The 17,500-nt window shown below is 49.9% G+C and overlaps 1 protein-coding gene across 2 annotated transcripts in view; it reads left to right on the forward strand.

Annotated features, from left to right (window-relative positions):
• LOC110503413 (ventricular zone-expressed PH domain-containing protein) overlaps positions 1-17,500 on the forward strand; it is a 195,402-nt gene that overhangs the window by 125,475 nt on the left and 52,427 nt on the right. For both annotated transcript variants that reach the window (XM_036962011.1, XM_036962012.1), the window contains exons 9-11: positions 4,082-4,464; positions 11,647-11,786; positions 11,942-12,076. In XM_036962011.1, coding sequence (XP_036817906.1) covers positions 4,082-4,464; positions 11,647-11,786; positions 11,942-12,076 — 658 coding nt within the window. The remainder of the gene's footprint in view (positions 1-4,081; positions 4,465-11,646; positions 11,787-11,941; positions 12,077-17,500) is intronic.

Raw genomic sequence — 17,500 nt, forward strand, 5'->3', positions numbered from 1 at the left:
ACATTCATAACTATCAGGTTTAACAGGTAAGTCTATAGCAACATTCATAACTATCAGGTTTAACAGGTGAGTCTATAGCAACATTCATAACTATCAGGTTTAACAGGTGAGTCTATAGCAACATTCATAACTATCAGGTTTAACAGGTGAGTCTATAGCAACATTCATAACTATCAGGTTTAACAGGTGAGTCTATAGCAACATTCATAACTATCAGGTTTAACAGGTGAGTCTATAGCAACATTCATAACTATCAGGTTTAACAGGTGAGTCTATAGCAACATTCATAACTATCAGGTTTAACAGGTGAGTCTATAGCAACATTCATAACTATCAGGTTTAACAGGTGAGTCTATAGCAACATTCATAACTATCAGGTTTAACAGGTGAGTCAATAGCAACACATTTACCTATCAGATTTAACAGGTGAGTCTATAACAACAGACTTAACTATCAGATCTGTTTCACCTGTCTTTGTGATTGTCTCCACCCCCCTCCAGGTGTCGTCCATCTTCCCCATTATCCCCTGTGTATTTATACCTCTGGTTTACTGACCCCTGCCTGCCTTAACCTGTCTTATGCCTGATCCTGTTGGATTATTAAAACTTTGTTAATTCAACGTGGTCTGCATCTGGGTCTTACCTTCATACCTGATAGTACGAACTGGCCATGACTGACCCAGCAGACCCGGGCCAGCTGAGCAACACCATCTCCTCCCAAGGAGCCACCATTGGTCGGCACGAGTAACTGCTTCGTGGGCAGATGGAGGAGATCCAAACGTTGGCTGAGCGCCATGACCTGGCGCTGGACATGCTGCTGGAGCAATTCCGTGGGTTGTCTGGGGGGAGCCTGCCACAGTGGTAACCCCACCGCCCCTCAGTAACTCGGCGGTTAGCAGCGCCGCCCCACCGGCCACTCCACCTTCCCAAGAGCCCCGTTTACCTCTCCCGGAATACTTTAATGGAGAGGCGAGCACCTGTCGGACGTTTTTAGCTCAGTGTGCCCTCAAGCTTCAGCCCTCCTCCTTCCCCTCGGATCGCTCCAAGATAGCCTACCTCATCACGCTGATGTCTGGGAGGGCTCTCACCTGGGCTACCACCGTATGGTGAACAACAGCCGGCCATGTGCGTGAGTCTGGAGGGGTTCGTGGGAGAGGTGAGGAAGGTTTTTGATGCCCCGTTCTCCGGGAGAGAAGCTAATGTGGCCGACTATGCGTTGGATTTCCGCACTTTGGCATCGGAGAGTGGGTGGAACCAGGAAGCCCTGTTTGACATGTTCCTGCACGGCGTCTCGGAGGAGGTTAAGGACGAGCTTGCTGCTCGGATCTTTACTCCCTCATCGCTTTGACCATCCGCGGCGATGTGCGATTGCGGGAATGATGGAAGGAGAGGAATATCACACGTACAAGGATTCCACCTCGCCTCCAAGTCATCCCGGAAGTCTCCAACGGTCCCGTGTGTCCTCTTGCCCACTACAAGACCAGGTTTACCGGTAGGAGCGAGTACTCGGGTGATATGGCCATATGGAGAACTTTTCTGCTTCCCTTACTCACATCCCTTTTCATGTCATTCTGCTGTGGGGAAACCAGTCCAAATCTCTCCGGGTCCTCATTGACTCAGGGGCCGATTAGAGCTTTTTGGACGCCACACTGGCTTCTGAGCAGAATATCCCCACTCAGCCTCTCTCCATTCCCATGGATGTTAGATCGCTGGACGGGTTCTCTTAAGGTCTGGTCACCCATAACACCACTCCCATCAACCTACGTGTGTCAGGGAATCACAGTGAGACCATTCAATTCCTGCTCATCAAGTCCCCCGAGATTCCCGTGGTTTTGAGATTCCCCTTGCTCTAGCGACACAATCCCCTCATCAACTGGTCTACAGGTGCTATCATGGGCTGGAGACCATTCTGCCACTCCCATTGTCTGAAGTCGGCGCAGCCTGCCCAGGGACATCTCCGCCATTCCCGAGGAGCACCAGGACTTCCAGGAGGTGTTCAGCCAGTCCCGGGCCACTTCCCTTCCGCCGCACTGCCCTTATGACTGGATTGACCTTCTCCCTAGCACCACGCCGCCCCGGGACGTCTGTACTCTCTGTCGGGACCAGAGACTAATGCTATGGAGACCTACATTGAGGATTCCCTAGCTACAGGATTTATCCGTCCCTCTTCCTCTCCCGCTGGCGCAAGTTTCTTCTTTGTGGAGAAAAAGGACAAGACCCTGCGCCTGTGCATTGACTACTGGGGACTCAATGACATTACTGTGAAGAACCATTATATGCTACCACTCATTTCCTCTGCTTTCGAGCCGCTCCAGGGGGCCACTGTTTTCTCTAAGCTGGATCTACAAAACGCCTACCACCTGGTGCGGATACGAGAGGTGGACGAGCGGAGGACTGTCTTCAACACGGCCAGCGGCCACTATGAATATCTGTCCATGCCCTTTGGCCTCACCAACGCCCCTGCCGTGTTCCAGGCTCCGGGGAATGATGTTCTCAGCGACATGCTGAACCGGTACATCTTCGTCTACATTGATGACATCCTCGTTTTCTCCCGCTCCCCCCAAGAACACGTGTTCCACGTCCAGCAGGTTCTCCAGCACCTTCTGGAGAACCAGCTGTTTGTTAAGGCGGAAAAGTGCAAGTTCCATCTCTCCACCATTCCCTTTCTGGGCCACATCATCTCTGCTGGGAGTGTCCAAATGGATCCCGAGAAGGTGAGAGCGGTGGTGGATTGGCCTCAGCCTACGTCCAGGGTGCAGCTGCAACGCTTCCTGGGGTTCGCCAACTTTTATCTCCGTTACAGCACTCTGGCCTCCCCCCTGTCTGCATTCACCTCTACCAAGGTTCCGTTCACGTGATCATCTGCAGCTGAACGGGCACTACGGGACCTTAAAAACCGCTTCACCACTGCTCCTATCCTGGTTCATCCTGGCTCTTCCCGTCAATTCGTGGTGGAGGCTGATGCTTCGGATGTCGGAGTGGGGGCGTGTCCTGTCCCCAACGTTCTGCCCTGGACTCTAAGCTGCATCCCTGCACCTTCTTCTCCCACCGCCTCGACGTCACGGAGAGGAATCACGATGTGGAGAATCGGGAGCTTCTCGCGGTGAAGATGACGTTGGAGGAATGGAGGCAGTGGCTAGAAGGGGCAGAACATCTGTTTATTGTGTGGACCGACCAGAAAAACCTGGAGTATCTCCACACCGCCAAGCGCCTCAACTCCAGGCAAGCGAGATGGGCCCTGCTGTTTACCCGGTTGAACTTTTCCCTCTCCTACCGGCCGGCATCCTAGAACATCATCTCGGCGGATTTAGATTTGTCTGCAGGAACTTAGCAGGTGTTTAAAAAAAAAAAGGTACAACAAAGTTTATACCGTCGGATTTCAAAACGTTTAAAACCTGGAGAGAGACTTTCAACGAATACAACAAAGAGCTACTGTTTTTAGAAGTGAGTTCGTGTTTAAGCTGTAGATCTCGGCTTGCGTTTTGACTCAGAAAGTGATCTTGATTCAGAAAAGGTTGGTGACCACTCGTCTATAGCAACACACATACTGTATCTACGTCAGCACACATGACCTGCTGAAATTAAGCTTTTTATGTGCTCTTGACTTGATTTATTTTTCTTCAAAACTGGCAACAGGAACATTCAAAACATCCCATCAGATATATTACAGGATATCAGTGCAAGAGTTAACGAAGTTATACAAAATGGAAACATAAGCAACAATACAGGACATTAAAAACCCAGACTCAAGACAAAACAACTTATTTATGTGGTACTAATTCACTCTCTCCCTCGTAACACTATGTGGCAAAAATGAATTCAAGTGTCTTACAGGTTAACATCACTTCTAAATGTCTTGTATAAGCTGTTACAGTATACTACATCACCTTATGAATATGTTGTGACGTGCTTCTACATCTGCATTGCTTGTTGTTTGGGGTTTTAGGCTGGGTTACTGTATATCACTTTGTGACATTAGCTGATGTAAAAATAACTTTATAAATGCATTTGATTGATTTGATTGATTACACCATAAGCGAGGTTGATGTGTGTTTGTGTGTGTGTGTGTGTGTCTTCCTCAGGTCAAAGAGTCTGGCTCTGCAAGCCGTGAGGTCACGGTCCGTCAACTCTGACAGCGGTCAGGATGGAGAAGGGGTGGAGCTAACATCTGACGCATTCCTCTCAGAATCCCCACCCAATCAGCAAACAGAAGCCTTAGATACCTCTCCCACTGAGAGGAAACTAACCAATGAGAACTCCCTGTCTCCCTCCACCCCTCCAGCCACGCCCCGTGAGGAACAGAGGGATGGACAGGGAGAGGGGGAAGGAGGGAGAGGAGGAGGAATAGGAGAAAGGAAAGAGGACAAGCTGTACAGCCACCTGAGGGACAACATGGAGAAGATCAAAGAGTTCTGTTCTGAGATGGTTCAACAGATCCCCATACCAGAGCACTGTGTCATAGAAGGTACCCTGCTATTAATCAAATCAAATCAAATTGTTACATTCTCCGAATACAATACTTACAGTGAAACGCTTACTTACAAGCCCTTTAACCAATAATACTTTAAGAAGTTAAGAAGAAACACGTGGTAAATGAAAAATAGATAAGTACATTTTTTTTGTGACATTTGATTAACTTTTCAGGAGTCTTATGGCTTGGGGGGTAGAAGCTGTTTATAAGCCTCTTGGACCTAGACTTGGTGCTCCGGTACCGCTTGCCGTGCGGTAGCAGAGAGAACAGTTTGTTTGGGACATTTGATTAACTTTTCAGGAGTCTTATGTCTTGGGGGGTAGAAGCTGTTTATAAGCCTCTTGGACCTAGACTTGGTGCTCCGGTACCGCTTGCCCGTGCGGTAGCAGAGAGAACAGTCTGTGACTAGGGTGGCTGGAGTCTTTGAACATTTTTAGGGCCTTCCTCTGACACCGCCTGGTATAGAGGGTCCTGGATGGCAGGAAGCTTGGCCCCGGTGATGTACTGGGCCGTTCGCACTACACTCTGTAGTGCCTTGCAGTCGGAGGCCTAGTAGTTTCCATAACAGGCAGTGATGCAACCAGTCAGGATTATCTCGATGGTGTAGCTGTAGAAACTTTTGAGGATCTGAGGACCCATGCCAAATCTTTTCAGTCTCCTGAGGGGGAATAGGCTTTGTCGTGCCCTCTTCACGACTGTCTTAATGTGTTTGGACCATGATAGTTTGTTGGTGATGTGGACACCAAGGAACTTGAAGTTCTCAACCTGCTCCACTGCAGCCACGTCGATGAGAATGAGAATTGCTCGGTCCTTCTTTTCCTGTAGTCCACAATCATCTCCTTTGTCTTGATAATGTTGAGGGAGAGGCTGTTGTTCTTACTCCACATGGACAGGTCTCTGACCTCCTCCCTATAGGCTGTCTCATCATTGTCGGTGATAAGTTTTGTCATCGGCAAACTTAATAATGCTGATGGAGTTATGCAAGGCTATGCATTCATGAGTGAACAGGGAGTACAGGAGGGGACTAAGCACGCACCTCTGAGGGACCCCTGTGTTGAGGATCAGCGTGGCAGATGTGTTGTTACCTACCCTTACCACCTGGGGGCGGCCCATCAGGAAGTCCAGGAACCAGTTGCAGAGGGAGGTGTTCAGTCCCAGGGTCCTTAGCTTAGTGATGAGCTTTGAGGGCACTATGGTGTTTAACGCTGAGCTGTAATCAGCTCATTACCCTGCCATTACCAGCTCATTACCCTCCCATTACCACCTTATTACCCTGTCATTAACAGTTCATTAACCTTCCATTACCCTGCTATTACTGGTTCATTACCCCGGCAATTACCCTTGCATTGCCAGCTCATTACCCTCCCCTTTACCAGTTCATTACCTACCAATTACCTGCCCAATACCCTGCCATTACTAGCTCATTAGACTGCCATTACCAGTTCATTACCCTGCTATTGACATTACCCTGCTATTGATATTACCCTGCTATTGACAGCTCATTACACTGCCATTACCAGCTCATCACCCTGCCGTTATCAGCCCATTACCCTGTCAAATTGTGGGTGGATGGTAGGCCTCTTACTTGCCTTGCATGTTTATAGCTGTCTGGCTGGTGTTGGTGAGCTAGGAGAGGCATGAAGCAGAGATGGTTGTAGCTGTCTGGCTGGTGTTGGTGAGCTAGGAGAGGCAGGAAGCAGAGATGGTTGGAGCTGTCTGGCTGATGTTGGTGAGCAGGGAGAGGCAGGAAGCAGAGATGATTGGAGCTGTCTGGCTGGTGTTGGTGAGCTAGGAGAGGCAGGAAGCAGAGATGGTTGGAGCTGTCTGGCTGGTGTTGGTGAGCTAGGAGAGGCAGGAAGCAGAGATGGTTGGAGCTGTCTGGCTGGTGTTGGTGAGCTAGGAGAGGCAGGAAGCAGAGATGGTTGGAGCTGTCTGGCTGATGTTGGTGAGCTAGGAGAGGCAGGAAGCAGAGATGGTTGGAGCTGTCTGGCTGATGTTGGTGAGCTAGGAGAGGCAGGAAGCAGAGATGGTTGGAGCTGTCTGGCTGATATTGGTGAGCTAGGAGAGGCAGGAAGCAGAAGATCCCGTGCATAGTTTTTATTTTAGGGTTTTTGGAGCAGGTGCAAATATTTACAAAATATTCAAATCATCCAATAAGGTGCTGGACAGTCTGACTAGCCTCTAGGGCTCAGAACAACCCTCGCTAACCCCTGCAGAGCCAGGCAGCCATCTTCAACTTCCATAAAGATCCACACCTGCGCATATATACCCTGCCAGAGATCCAGGTGACAGGAAACACTTGTAGTAATAGATAGCACAAAGCCAATAAACACTTAGCGAAGTTAACGACTCTACAATAACACTTTAGATACTATAATCTGTACGATACCAACATCTATAGAATCCTGTTAAAGAACTGGACTAGAGCAGAAACTCTTCTCCCCCTAATTAGTACGGGAGTGTCACTTAATTAATGCGCAGACCATGGTCACCTGCGCTTGGTGGCCACGCCCCTCCAAATGCTACAAGACATCTCACACAAACGTTTGTACGTTCTGATTTAGAATAGCATCATAACTAACAAACTTTCTGATTTTACTTCTCACGTCTTCTGTCGTTTATAGTCAATGTTTAGAAATGATTGAAATAACACCAACAGCGCATGCTGAAATTTTCACTTTGGCGTATATGTTTTTAAGGACCTCAGATATGGCCACTCCTCCCCTCCCACTTGCAGCGTAGCTCATTGCAAGCTCATATATGACAGGTCAATTACTAATCCTCCCACTTGGGATTTGAAAATAGTTGAGCACCGTCTTTAACATGTCAAAATGGCAAACAAGCATGTGTTTGATGATATTAGAGCACATATGTCTTAATAGGACAGAGCTGAGAGAGAAACTTCAGTGTGCCTTGGTATGGATTCTACTATATTGGAGGGATACAACACCATCCTTTTAAATTTGTATTTATTTAACTAGGCAAGTCAGTTAAGAACAAATTCTTATTTTCAATGACGGTCTAGGAACAGTGGGTTAACTGGTCTAGGAACAGTGGGTTAACTGGTCTAGGAACAGTGGGTTAACTGTGTTTTTCAGGGGCAGAACGACATATTTTTATCTGGTCAGCTTGGGGATTTGAACTTGCAACTTTTCGGTTCGCTAGCCCAACGCTCTAACCACTAGGCTACCCTGCCGGCCCCGTCCTTCCCTGTTGTGTCGATGGTGGTGGAAAACGCTGTCTCGGGCGCCGCTTCTGAGTCTCCCGTAAGTGTTGGTTTGAGATGGACTGACAGTAGCACCTGTTTTCAATGTTCTTCGTGCCCCTCATTTACTCAAGGGTTTCCTTTATTTTGGCAGTTACCTTTACGTCTGAAAGAAGGAGCGCCGGTAATGTGTTTTTATTTAAGGATTTGTCTCTAAATGAAAAGTCTGATCGGGTACAGTACATCATGATGTTCACACACATTATCATGATGTTCAGACACATTATCATGATGTTCACACACATTATCATGACGTTCACACACATTATCTGATCAGTGATCATGGTGGTAATGGGTTCGGTCGTTATGTAACACTGAGCAGTACAGTACACACACACACACACACACACACACACACACACACACACACACACACACACACACACACACACACACACACACAGTACTTTACAGTACATACGTAAACACACACACACACACACACAGACACACACACACACACGGTACAATACAGTACACAGAGACAGTGTAAAGCAATCTGTGCCAACTCAGCTGTACAGGATGTGGTTACTCAAGGAGTCAACACACACACACACACACATTCTGTTTCCCAGCAGAGTGTGAGGGGGCTTAAGGTGTGATTAGTGTCTCCTAGAGGAGGTCTGTGTTTTGACAAGGGCAGTGGAAGGGAAATAATTCATGCTGAACCCTGACCCGACCCACACCCTAACACACACACACACACACACACACACATTGTATAATCCCCCCCACACACCCCACCTACACACTCACACACCTTCTCTCGCCCCCTCCATCTCCCCTACAGAGCTCAGACATGCCTGTAGTAACAGAGACACCAATGGATTGATGTATTTCAGTAGTCACCAGAAGGTGATGTTGAAAACTTTAACTAAGAGCCGAAAAATTCATAAAGGAGCATCATTGCAGACATGAATGAAATGAATGACTGTGCAGGTCTGCAGTAAATGTTGTGGCCGGCCGGGCTGCTGTATGTATGTAATGTTGTACTATTTAATTATGACTTATAGTATAAGTCTTATACAGAGTTCAGTCTGACCAGAAAAGGATGAGGGTTGGGGGTTCAAACAGACTCAGGGTCAGCAGCCCCAAATAAAACACCCTACACCCCATACCCCTCTCCACTCTACCCCTCTCCACTCTACCCCTCTCCACTCTACCCCCTCTCAACTCTACCCCTCTCCACTCTACCCCTCTCCACTCTACCCCTCTCCACTCTACCCCTCTCCACTCTACCCCTCTCCATTCTACCCCTCTCCACTCTACCCCTCTCCAATCTACCCCTCTCCACTCTACCCCTCTCCACTCTACCCCTCTCCACTCTACCTCTCTCCACTCTACCCCTCTCCACTCTACCCCTCTCCACTCTACCCCTCTCCACTCTACCCCTCTCAACTCTACCCCTCTCCACTCGACCCCTCTCCACTCTACCCCTCTCCACTCTACCCCTCTCCACTCTACCCCTCTCCATTCTACCCCAGTCCAATCTACCCCTCTCCATTCTACCCCAGTCCAATCTACCCCAGTCCAATCTACCCCAGTCTAATCTACCCCAGTCTATTCTACCCCAGTCCAATCTACCGCAGTCCAATCTACCCCAGTCCAGTCTACCCCAGTCCATTCTACCCCAGTCCAGTCTACCCCAGTCCATTCTACCCCAGTCCATTCTACCCCAGTCCATTCTACCCCAGTCCACTCTACCCCAGTCCAATCTACCCCAGTCCAATCTACCCCAGTCCATTCTACCCCAGTCCACTCTACCCCAGTCCAATCTACCCCAGTCCATTCTACCCCAGTCCACTCTACCCCAGTCCAATCTACCCCAGTCCATTCTACTCCAGTCCAATCTACCCCAGTCCATTCTACCCCAGTCCACTCTACCCCAGTCCAATCTACCCCAGTCCATTCTACCCCAGTCCATTCTACTCCCTCCATCTGTAAAGTAGGCCAGAGTAAAACCCAGCTAGTCCCTCTCTTCTTCCTGTCTCTCCCTGGGTTAACAGTCCCTGTCTCTCCCTGGGTTAACAGTCCCTGTCTCTCCCAGGGTTAACAGTCCCTGTCTCTCCCATGGTTAACAGTCCCTGTCTCTTCCAGGGTTAACAGTCCCTGTCTATCCCAGGGTTAACAGTCCCTGTCTCTCCCTGGGTTAACAGTCCCTGTCTCTCCCTGGATTAACAGTCGTTGTCTCTCCCTGGGTTAACAGTCGCTGTCTCTCTCTGGCTTAACAGTCCCTGTCTCTTCCAGGGTTAACAGTCACTGTCTCTCCCTGGGTTAACAGTCCCTGTCTCTCCCTGTCTCTCCCTAGGTTAACAGTCCCCGTCTCTCCCTGTTTCTCCCTGGGTTAACAGTCGCTGTCTCTCCCTGTCTCTCCCTGTCTCTCCCTGGGTTAACAGTCGCTGTCTCTCCCTGTCTCTCCCTGGGTTAACAGTCGCTGTCTCTCCCTGTCTCTCCCTGGGTTAACAGTCGCTGTCTCTCCCTGTCTCTCCCTGTCTCTCCCTGGGTTAACAGTCGCTGTCTCTCCCTGGGTTAACAGTCCCTGTCTCTCCCTGTCTCTCCCTGGGTTAACAGTCCCTGTCTCTCCCTGTCCCTCCCTGTCTCTCCCTGGGTTAACAGTCGCTGTCTCTCCCTGTCTCTCCCTGGGTTAACAGTCCCTGTCTCTCCCTGTCTCTCCCTGGGTTAACAGTCCCTGTCTCTCCCTGTCCCTCCCTGTCCCTCCCTGTCCCTCCCTGTCTCTCCCTGTCTCTCCCTGTCTCTCCCAGTTTGGAGTTTTAATTCTTCTAACATCACATCGTTGGTAACCAAGACACCAGAGCAGAGTGGAAGCAGAAGGTCTTTGATATGTTAGAAGCACTCTCAGAGCTCCACCCCAGACAGTTCAGTAGAGAATCCCTGCTGGTCTTTTTGATCTGACTACATCACTATAAACATTACATAGAGAAACAGAGAGACAGCTGTGTAACACACACACACTTTCTGTCTTTCACACACACACACACACACACACACACACACACAGGGAAATGGGTCGTGAAAGTAGAGGTGATGATAGATAGTGTCAGGATGGGATGTTGTGATAGTCCCTACGGTTACCTTCTGTAACACCAGGGCCAAGGAGGAGACAGCCAGGAGTCACACACATGGATCAGACAGCATACGTACAACAGCACACACACACACACACACACACACACACACACACACACACACAGACCCACACACCAAGCAGACAGCACAATCACAGCTAAAAATGCAAACACACTCACTGAAACACATGTACACACTCTCATTGCATAGAGTTTAGTAGGTTTATAAAGAGTTTGAGTTTCTCCCTGAGCTTTGGGCAGTGCTGAGTAATGTAATGTAATGTTAGGCCATGTGTGCCAAGGGTAACGGTGGTACAGACCTACAGTTGAATTCTACAGGCTTTAACCCGCCATCGTCAGAGTGACAGGGAGGATAGGAAAGGAGATGCCTGGACATGTTGTAGAGTGAGTAAGGTTTAGAAAAGACTGAAACTGATCAAAAACACTCAATAGAATTGTCTTACTATTTTATTTATGTTTGCTGGCGTGTGTGTGTGTGTGTGTGTGTGTGTGTGTGTGCGTGCGTGTGTGTGTGTGTGTGTGTGTGTGTGTGCGTCTGTGTGCGTGTGTGTGCGTGTGTGCGTGTGTGCGTGTGTGTGTGTGTGTGTGTGTGTGTGTGTGTGTGTGCATGCGTGCGTGTGTGTGCGTCTGTGTGTGTGTGTGTGTGTGTGTGTGCGTGTGTATGTGTGTGCGTGCGTGCGTGCGTGTGTGTGTGTGTGTGTGTGCGTGTGTGTGTGTGTGTGCGTGTGTGTGTGTGTGTGTGTGTGTGTGTGTGTGTGTGTGTGTGTGTGTGTGTGTGTGTGCATGCACCTCTGTGGGTTTTAGACTCAAGCCACGGAAGTGTGGCGAAGCTGTCGTTCTCCTGCCCTCTGAAGGGGCGTTACTGTCTGTATACCAAGTCCTGTTTCACCCTCACCAGCCTCCAGCCACACCTCTGGATCAACATCATGCTGCTTCACCTCCAGGTGTGTGCTCTATAACACAACAAAACACACACAGACACACACACACACTCACACACACACAGACACACACACACTCACACACACACACTCACACACAGACACAGGTGATGTCTCTATCGCCCGGATTAAATCTCCTTTTCTCCCTGTCCTCACAGAGTCAGCACAGCGCTCCTCTCTCCTCTCTGGATGACTGTGTGCGGAGGTTGGGGAGACTGTGGGAGGGGACCCAGCTAAAAGGAGCTCACAGCTTCTCCATGGCCATGACCCAACAGCCCACTCCACACAAAAAGGTACGGTGCGTGTGTGTTCGCGTGTCTATTCCCTCCTGATAGAAGAAATTACCTCATTGACTACGGAGCCTGAGAACCAGAGTGCCGGCGTAAAGGGGTTCAAAGTTCAACAAAAGCTCAGAACAACATTCCCTCCCTTTTGTTTACCTCCACAGCTCTTTAAAGGGGCCACTTGTGTAAGCAACATGTCCACTCACAGCCACTCTGTCATTAGCAAGATGTGTAGTGTGTGTCATCTCTCATATACCCCTCATTACGAGACATGCTAAGTGGTCAGTAGGAAAAAATTAGACAACAGAAGAAAATACAGCTGTCATTTTGCTTTCCTTAAAAAGGGGGCGGGGCCATTGTTTAAAGGGGAAAGAACCATTATTTTAAAAGGGGGCGGGGCCATTGTTTAAAGGGGAAAGAACCGTTATTTTAAAAGGGGGCGTGGACATTGTTTAATATGGTGTTTTGACTGTACCGAGACTATGACATCCATATGAAGTTTGTTAAACGTTGGGCATGTTACGTTCCCCAGCAAGAAACCAAAACATTTCGCTCAAACAGAAAGGAGAACGAACAAAAAGTCACTGACCATCGACCAAATCGAAACAGGTTTTAGGAGGGGTTCTGAAAGACACTCATGGGGGTGTCCACGGGGGTGTCCACGGGGGTGTCATGGGGGTGTCCACGGGGGTGTCCACTGACTGTTGACTAGCAACAACAACTGGGACGTAAAATGAAACCCTCACCGAACTTAAAGACAGAAAACAAACCGTAAAGTAGAGGAAAACAAAAACAGGGAAGATCAGATAAAGGATTGTTTAAAAAAAATAATAATTTAGAGACGAATTAGTGGGAGCTAGCTAAAGGTGTTAACCCTTCACATACTTTGCTGTGAAAAGTGCAAATAAATCCCAGAACAACAGCAAAGGCCTTTGTGAAGATGCTGGAGGAAACAGGTACAAAAGTATCGATATCCACAGTAAAATGAGTCCTATATCGACATAACCTGAAAGGCCGCTCAGCAAGGAAGAGAAGCCCCTTCTCCAAAACCGCCATAAAAAGCCAGACTATGGTTTGCAACTGCACATGGGGACAAAAAGTTTACTTTTTTTTAGAAATGTCCTCTGGTCTGATGAAACAACAATATAACTGTTTGGCCATAATGACCATCGTTATGTTTGGAGGAAAAAGGGGGAGGGCCTGCAAGCCGAAGAACACCATCCCAACCGTGACGCATGGGGGTGGCAGCATCATGTTGTGGAGGTGCTTTGCTGCAGGAGGGACTGGTGCACTACGCAAAATAGATGGCATCATGAGGAAGGACAATTATGTGGATATATTGAAGCAACTTCTCAAGACATCTTGGATCTTGGATGCAAATGTGTCTTCCAAATGGACAACGACCCCAAACATACTTCCAAAGTTTTGGCAAAATGGCTTAAGGACAACAAAGTCAAGGTATTGGAGTGGCCATCACAAAGCCCTGACCTCAATCCCATAGAACATGTGTGGGCAGAACTGAAAATGCGTGTGCGAGCAAGGAGGCCTACAAACCTGACTCAGTTACACCAGCTCTGTCAGGAGGAATGGGCCAAAATTCACCCAACTTATTGTGGGAAGCTTATGGAAGGATACCTGAAACTTTTGACCCAAGTTGAACAATTTAAAGACGATGCTACCAAATACTAATTGAGTGTATTTAAACCTCTGTCCCACACGGAATGTGATGAAAGAAATAAAAGCTTAAATAAATAATTCTCTCTACTATTATTCTGACATTTCACATTCTTATAATAAAGTGGTGATCCTAACTGACCTAAGACAGGGCATTTTTACTAGGATTATATGTCAGGAATTGTGAAAAACTGAGTTTAAATGTATGTAAACTTCCCGACTTCAACTGTGAAGGATACAGTTGAAGTCGGAAGTTTATATATATATTCACGCTCCATGGCACATCATGCCCACATGGCTGCGAGGGTGTTTGTGTGTGTGTGTTGGGTACGTGTGTTTGTGTGTGAGTTGGGTACCTGTGTTTGTGTGTGAGTTGGGTACCTGTGTTTGTGTGTGAGTTGGGTACCTGTGTTTGTGTGTGAGTTGGGTGCGTGTGTTTGTGTGTGTGTTTGTGTGTGTGTGTGTTTGTGTGTGTGTTGGGTTTGTGTGTGTGTGTGTTGGGTCGTGTGTTTGTGTGTGTGTTGGATTAAATGTCAGGAATTGTAAAAAAATAAAAAATAAAATAAATAAAATAAAAAAAGAGTTTAAATGAATTTGTTTAAGGTGTATGTACATTTTCGACTTCAACTGTACATCAGACAAACACCACAATACTAAGAAACGTTCTCTGGATACCATGCTGATGCCCCAGTCTGGTTGGTTATGTGTTTTACCTGCTCATAAAGAACCCAGCAGTTCCAGTCCACATTTGGAACAGATCTGAGCATTCTTAACTCAACCACTGTGGACCCTATAAACAACATGGGGCACACTCTGGGCCTCTTCCAGCGTGGCTCACCAGTTAGAGCCATTCACCATGGTCCTCTGGTCGCCTTGCACTCTAGTCATCTGGTCCTCTGGTACTCTGGTACTCTAGTCCTCTGGCCCTCTGGTACTCTGGTCTTCTGGTACTCTGGTCCTCTGGTACTCTGGTCCTCTGGTCCCCTTGCACTCTAGTCCTGTGGTCCCCTTGCACTCTGGTACTCTGGTACTCTGGTCCTATGGTACTCTGGTTCCCTTGCACTCTGGTACTCTGGTACTCTAGTACTCTGGTCCTCTGGTACTCTAGTACTCTAGTACTCTGGTCCTCTGGTCTCCTGGTCCTCTGGTACTCTGGTACTCTGGTCCTCTGGTCCTCTGGTACTCTGGTCCTCTGGTCTTCTGGTCCTCTGCAATAAGAAACACATGTGTCTGACTGAGGTTTTATTACTCTGCTAATCAACTTCCTGCTGATAGGAAAAGTCTAAGTGAGGCAAGCTTTTTATGGGAATGCAGTACAGAGGGGAAGGGAACGCTGAGGATACATCCGGGGGAGAGGGAATAGGAGACAGAGGGAGAGAGAGGGGTCAGGAGACCGAGAGGGAGTGGGGGCAGGAGACAGAGGGGGAGAGGGAATAGGAGACAGAGGGAGAGAGAGGGCAGAAGACCGAGGGAGAGAGGGGGCAGGAGACAGAGTTGGAGTGGGGGCAGGAGACAGAGTTGGAGAGGGGGCAGAAGACCGAGTGGGAGTGGGGGCAGGAGACAGAGTTGGAGTTGTGGCAGGAGACAGAGTTGGAGAGGGGGCAGGAGACCGAGTTGGAGAGGGGGCAGAAGACCGAGGGGGAGTGGGGGCAGGAGACAGAGTTGGAGTGGGGGCAGGAGACAGAGTTGGAGAGGGGGCAGAAGACCGAGGGGGAGTGGGGGCAGGAGACAGAGTTGGAGTGGGGGCAGGAGACAGAGTTGGAGAGGGGGCAGAAGACCGAGGGGGAGTGGGGGCAGGAGACAGAGTTGGAGTTGTGGCAGGAGACAGAGTTGGAGAGGGGGCAGGAGACCGAAGGGGAGTGGGGGCAGGAGACAGAGTTGGAGAGGGGGCAGAAGACCGAGGGGGAGTGGGGGCAGGAGACAGAGTTGGAGTGGGGGCAGGAGACAGAGTTGGAGAGGGGGCAGAAGACCGAGGGGGAGTGGGGGCAGGAGACAGAGTTGGAGTTGTGGCAGGAGACAGAGTTGGAGAGGGGGCAGGAGACCGAAGGGGAGTGGGGGCAGGAGACAGAGTTGGAGAAGGGGCAGGAGACAGAGTTGGAGAGGGGGCAGGAGACAGAGGGGGAGAGGGGGCAGGAGACAGAGGGGAGAGGGGAAAGGAGACGGAGAGGGAGAGGGGGCAGGAGACAGAGTTGGAGACGGGGCAGGAGACAGAGGGGGGCAGGAGACAGAGGGGGAGACGGGGCAGCAGACAGAGGGGAGAGGGGGCAGGAGACAGAGGGGAGAGGGGGCAGGAGACAGAGTTAGAGAGAGGGCAGGAGACAGAGGGGGAGACGGGGCAGGAGACAGAGGGGGAGACGGGGCAGGAGACAGAGTTGGAGAGGGGGCAGGAGACAGAGGGGAGAGGGGGCAGGAGACAGAGTTGGAGAGGGGGCAGGAGACAGAGGGGGAGACGGGGCAGGAGACAGAGGGGGAGACGGGGCAGGAGACAGAGGGGGAGACGGGGCAGGAGACAGAGGGGAGAGGGGGCAGGAGACAGAGGGGGAGTGGGGGCAGGAGACAGAGGGGGAGTGGGGGCAGGAGACAGAGGGGGAGACGGGGCAGGAGACAGAGGGGAGAGGGGGCAGGAGACAGAGGGGGAGAGGGGGCAGGAGACAGAGGGGGAGATGGGGCAGGAGACAGAGGGGAGAGGGGGCAGGAGACAAAGGGGAGAGGGGGCAGGAGACAGAGGGGAGACGGGGCAGGAGACAGAGGGGGAGTGGGGGCAGGAGACAGAGGGGGAGTGGGGGCAGGAGACAGAGGGGGAGTGGGGGCAGGAGACAGAGGGGATACGGGGCAGGAGACAGAGGGGGAGAGGGGACAGGGCCTTGAGGCAGAGGGGGAGAGGGTACAGGAGACAGAGGGGGAGAGGGTACAGGTGACAGAGAGGGAGAGGGGGCAGGAGACAGAGAGGGAGAGGGTACAGGAGACAGAGAGGGAGAGGGGGCATTTGTAATGAGGGAGCAGGAGACAGAGGGGAAGAGGAGACAGAGGGCGAGATGGATCGGGAGACAGAGGAGGAGAGGTGGTGGGAAGGAAATTATGAGATTGGGTAGAGAGACTGAGGGAGGGAGGAGGCCGAGGGTAAGAGATTACGAGAGGGTAAGAGTTGACATAGGAGACCTGTTGTCTCCGTCAGAGCAAGTTGTAAATGTCATTACCCCCGCCTCTCTCACCTGTAGTGTGTTTGAAATGGAGACCGACCATTCTTTTACCACACAGCCTGGCTCGGTTACGTGTGTGTGTGCGTGTGTGTGTGCGTGTGTGTGTGTGTGTGTGTGTGTGTGTGTGTGTGTGTGTGTGTGTGTGTGTGTGTGTGTGTGTGTGTGTGTGTGTGTGTGTGTGTGTGTGTGTGTGTGTGTGTGTGTGTGTTTAATGGAGTGCTACCAGTGTATGACACAGCCTGGCTGAGTTAGACTCTGGTGCCCAGCATAGCTTCTCTCCTAATTATTACTCTTCCGACCACTTCAAGGAGCATAATTGCCATTCCGTTGCATTGGAGCGCGACACAGAGACTTGGCTCTGTGTTTGTGTCTGTCTGTCAGTGTGTGTTCAGACCATCTGCTGGGGGTAGTTCTTGTCAGAGCGAAGCATCAACACGATCAGGGGAATTCTTTATTTCTCGCTAGTGTTTTCCATGGAATAGACACGCAGGATCGTAATTCAACCGGCTCCAGGAGAGGGCATCACTCTAAACCGTAACAGAGAGGAAAGAGGGAGAAA

The sequence above is a fragment of the Oncorhynchus mykiss genome, chromosome 24, assembly GCF_013265735.2.
Source record: "Oncorhynchus mykiss isolate Arlee chromosome 24, USDA_OmykA_1.1, whole genome shotgun sequence".
In the NCBI taxonomy this organism is placed as follows: domain Eukaryota; kingdom Metazoa; phylum Chordata; class Actinopteri; order Salmoniformes; family Salmonidae; genus Oncorhynchus; species Oncorhynchus mykiss.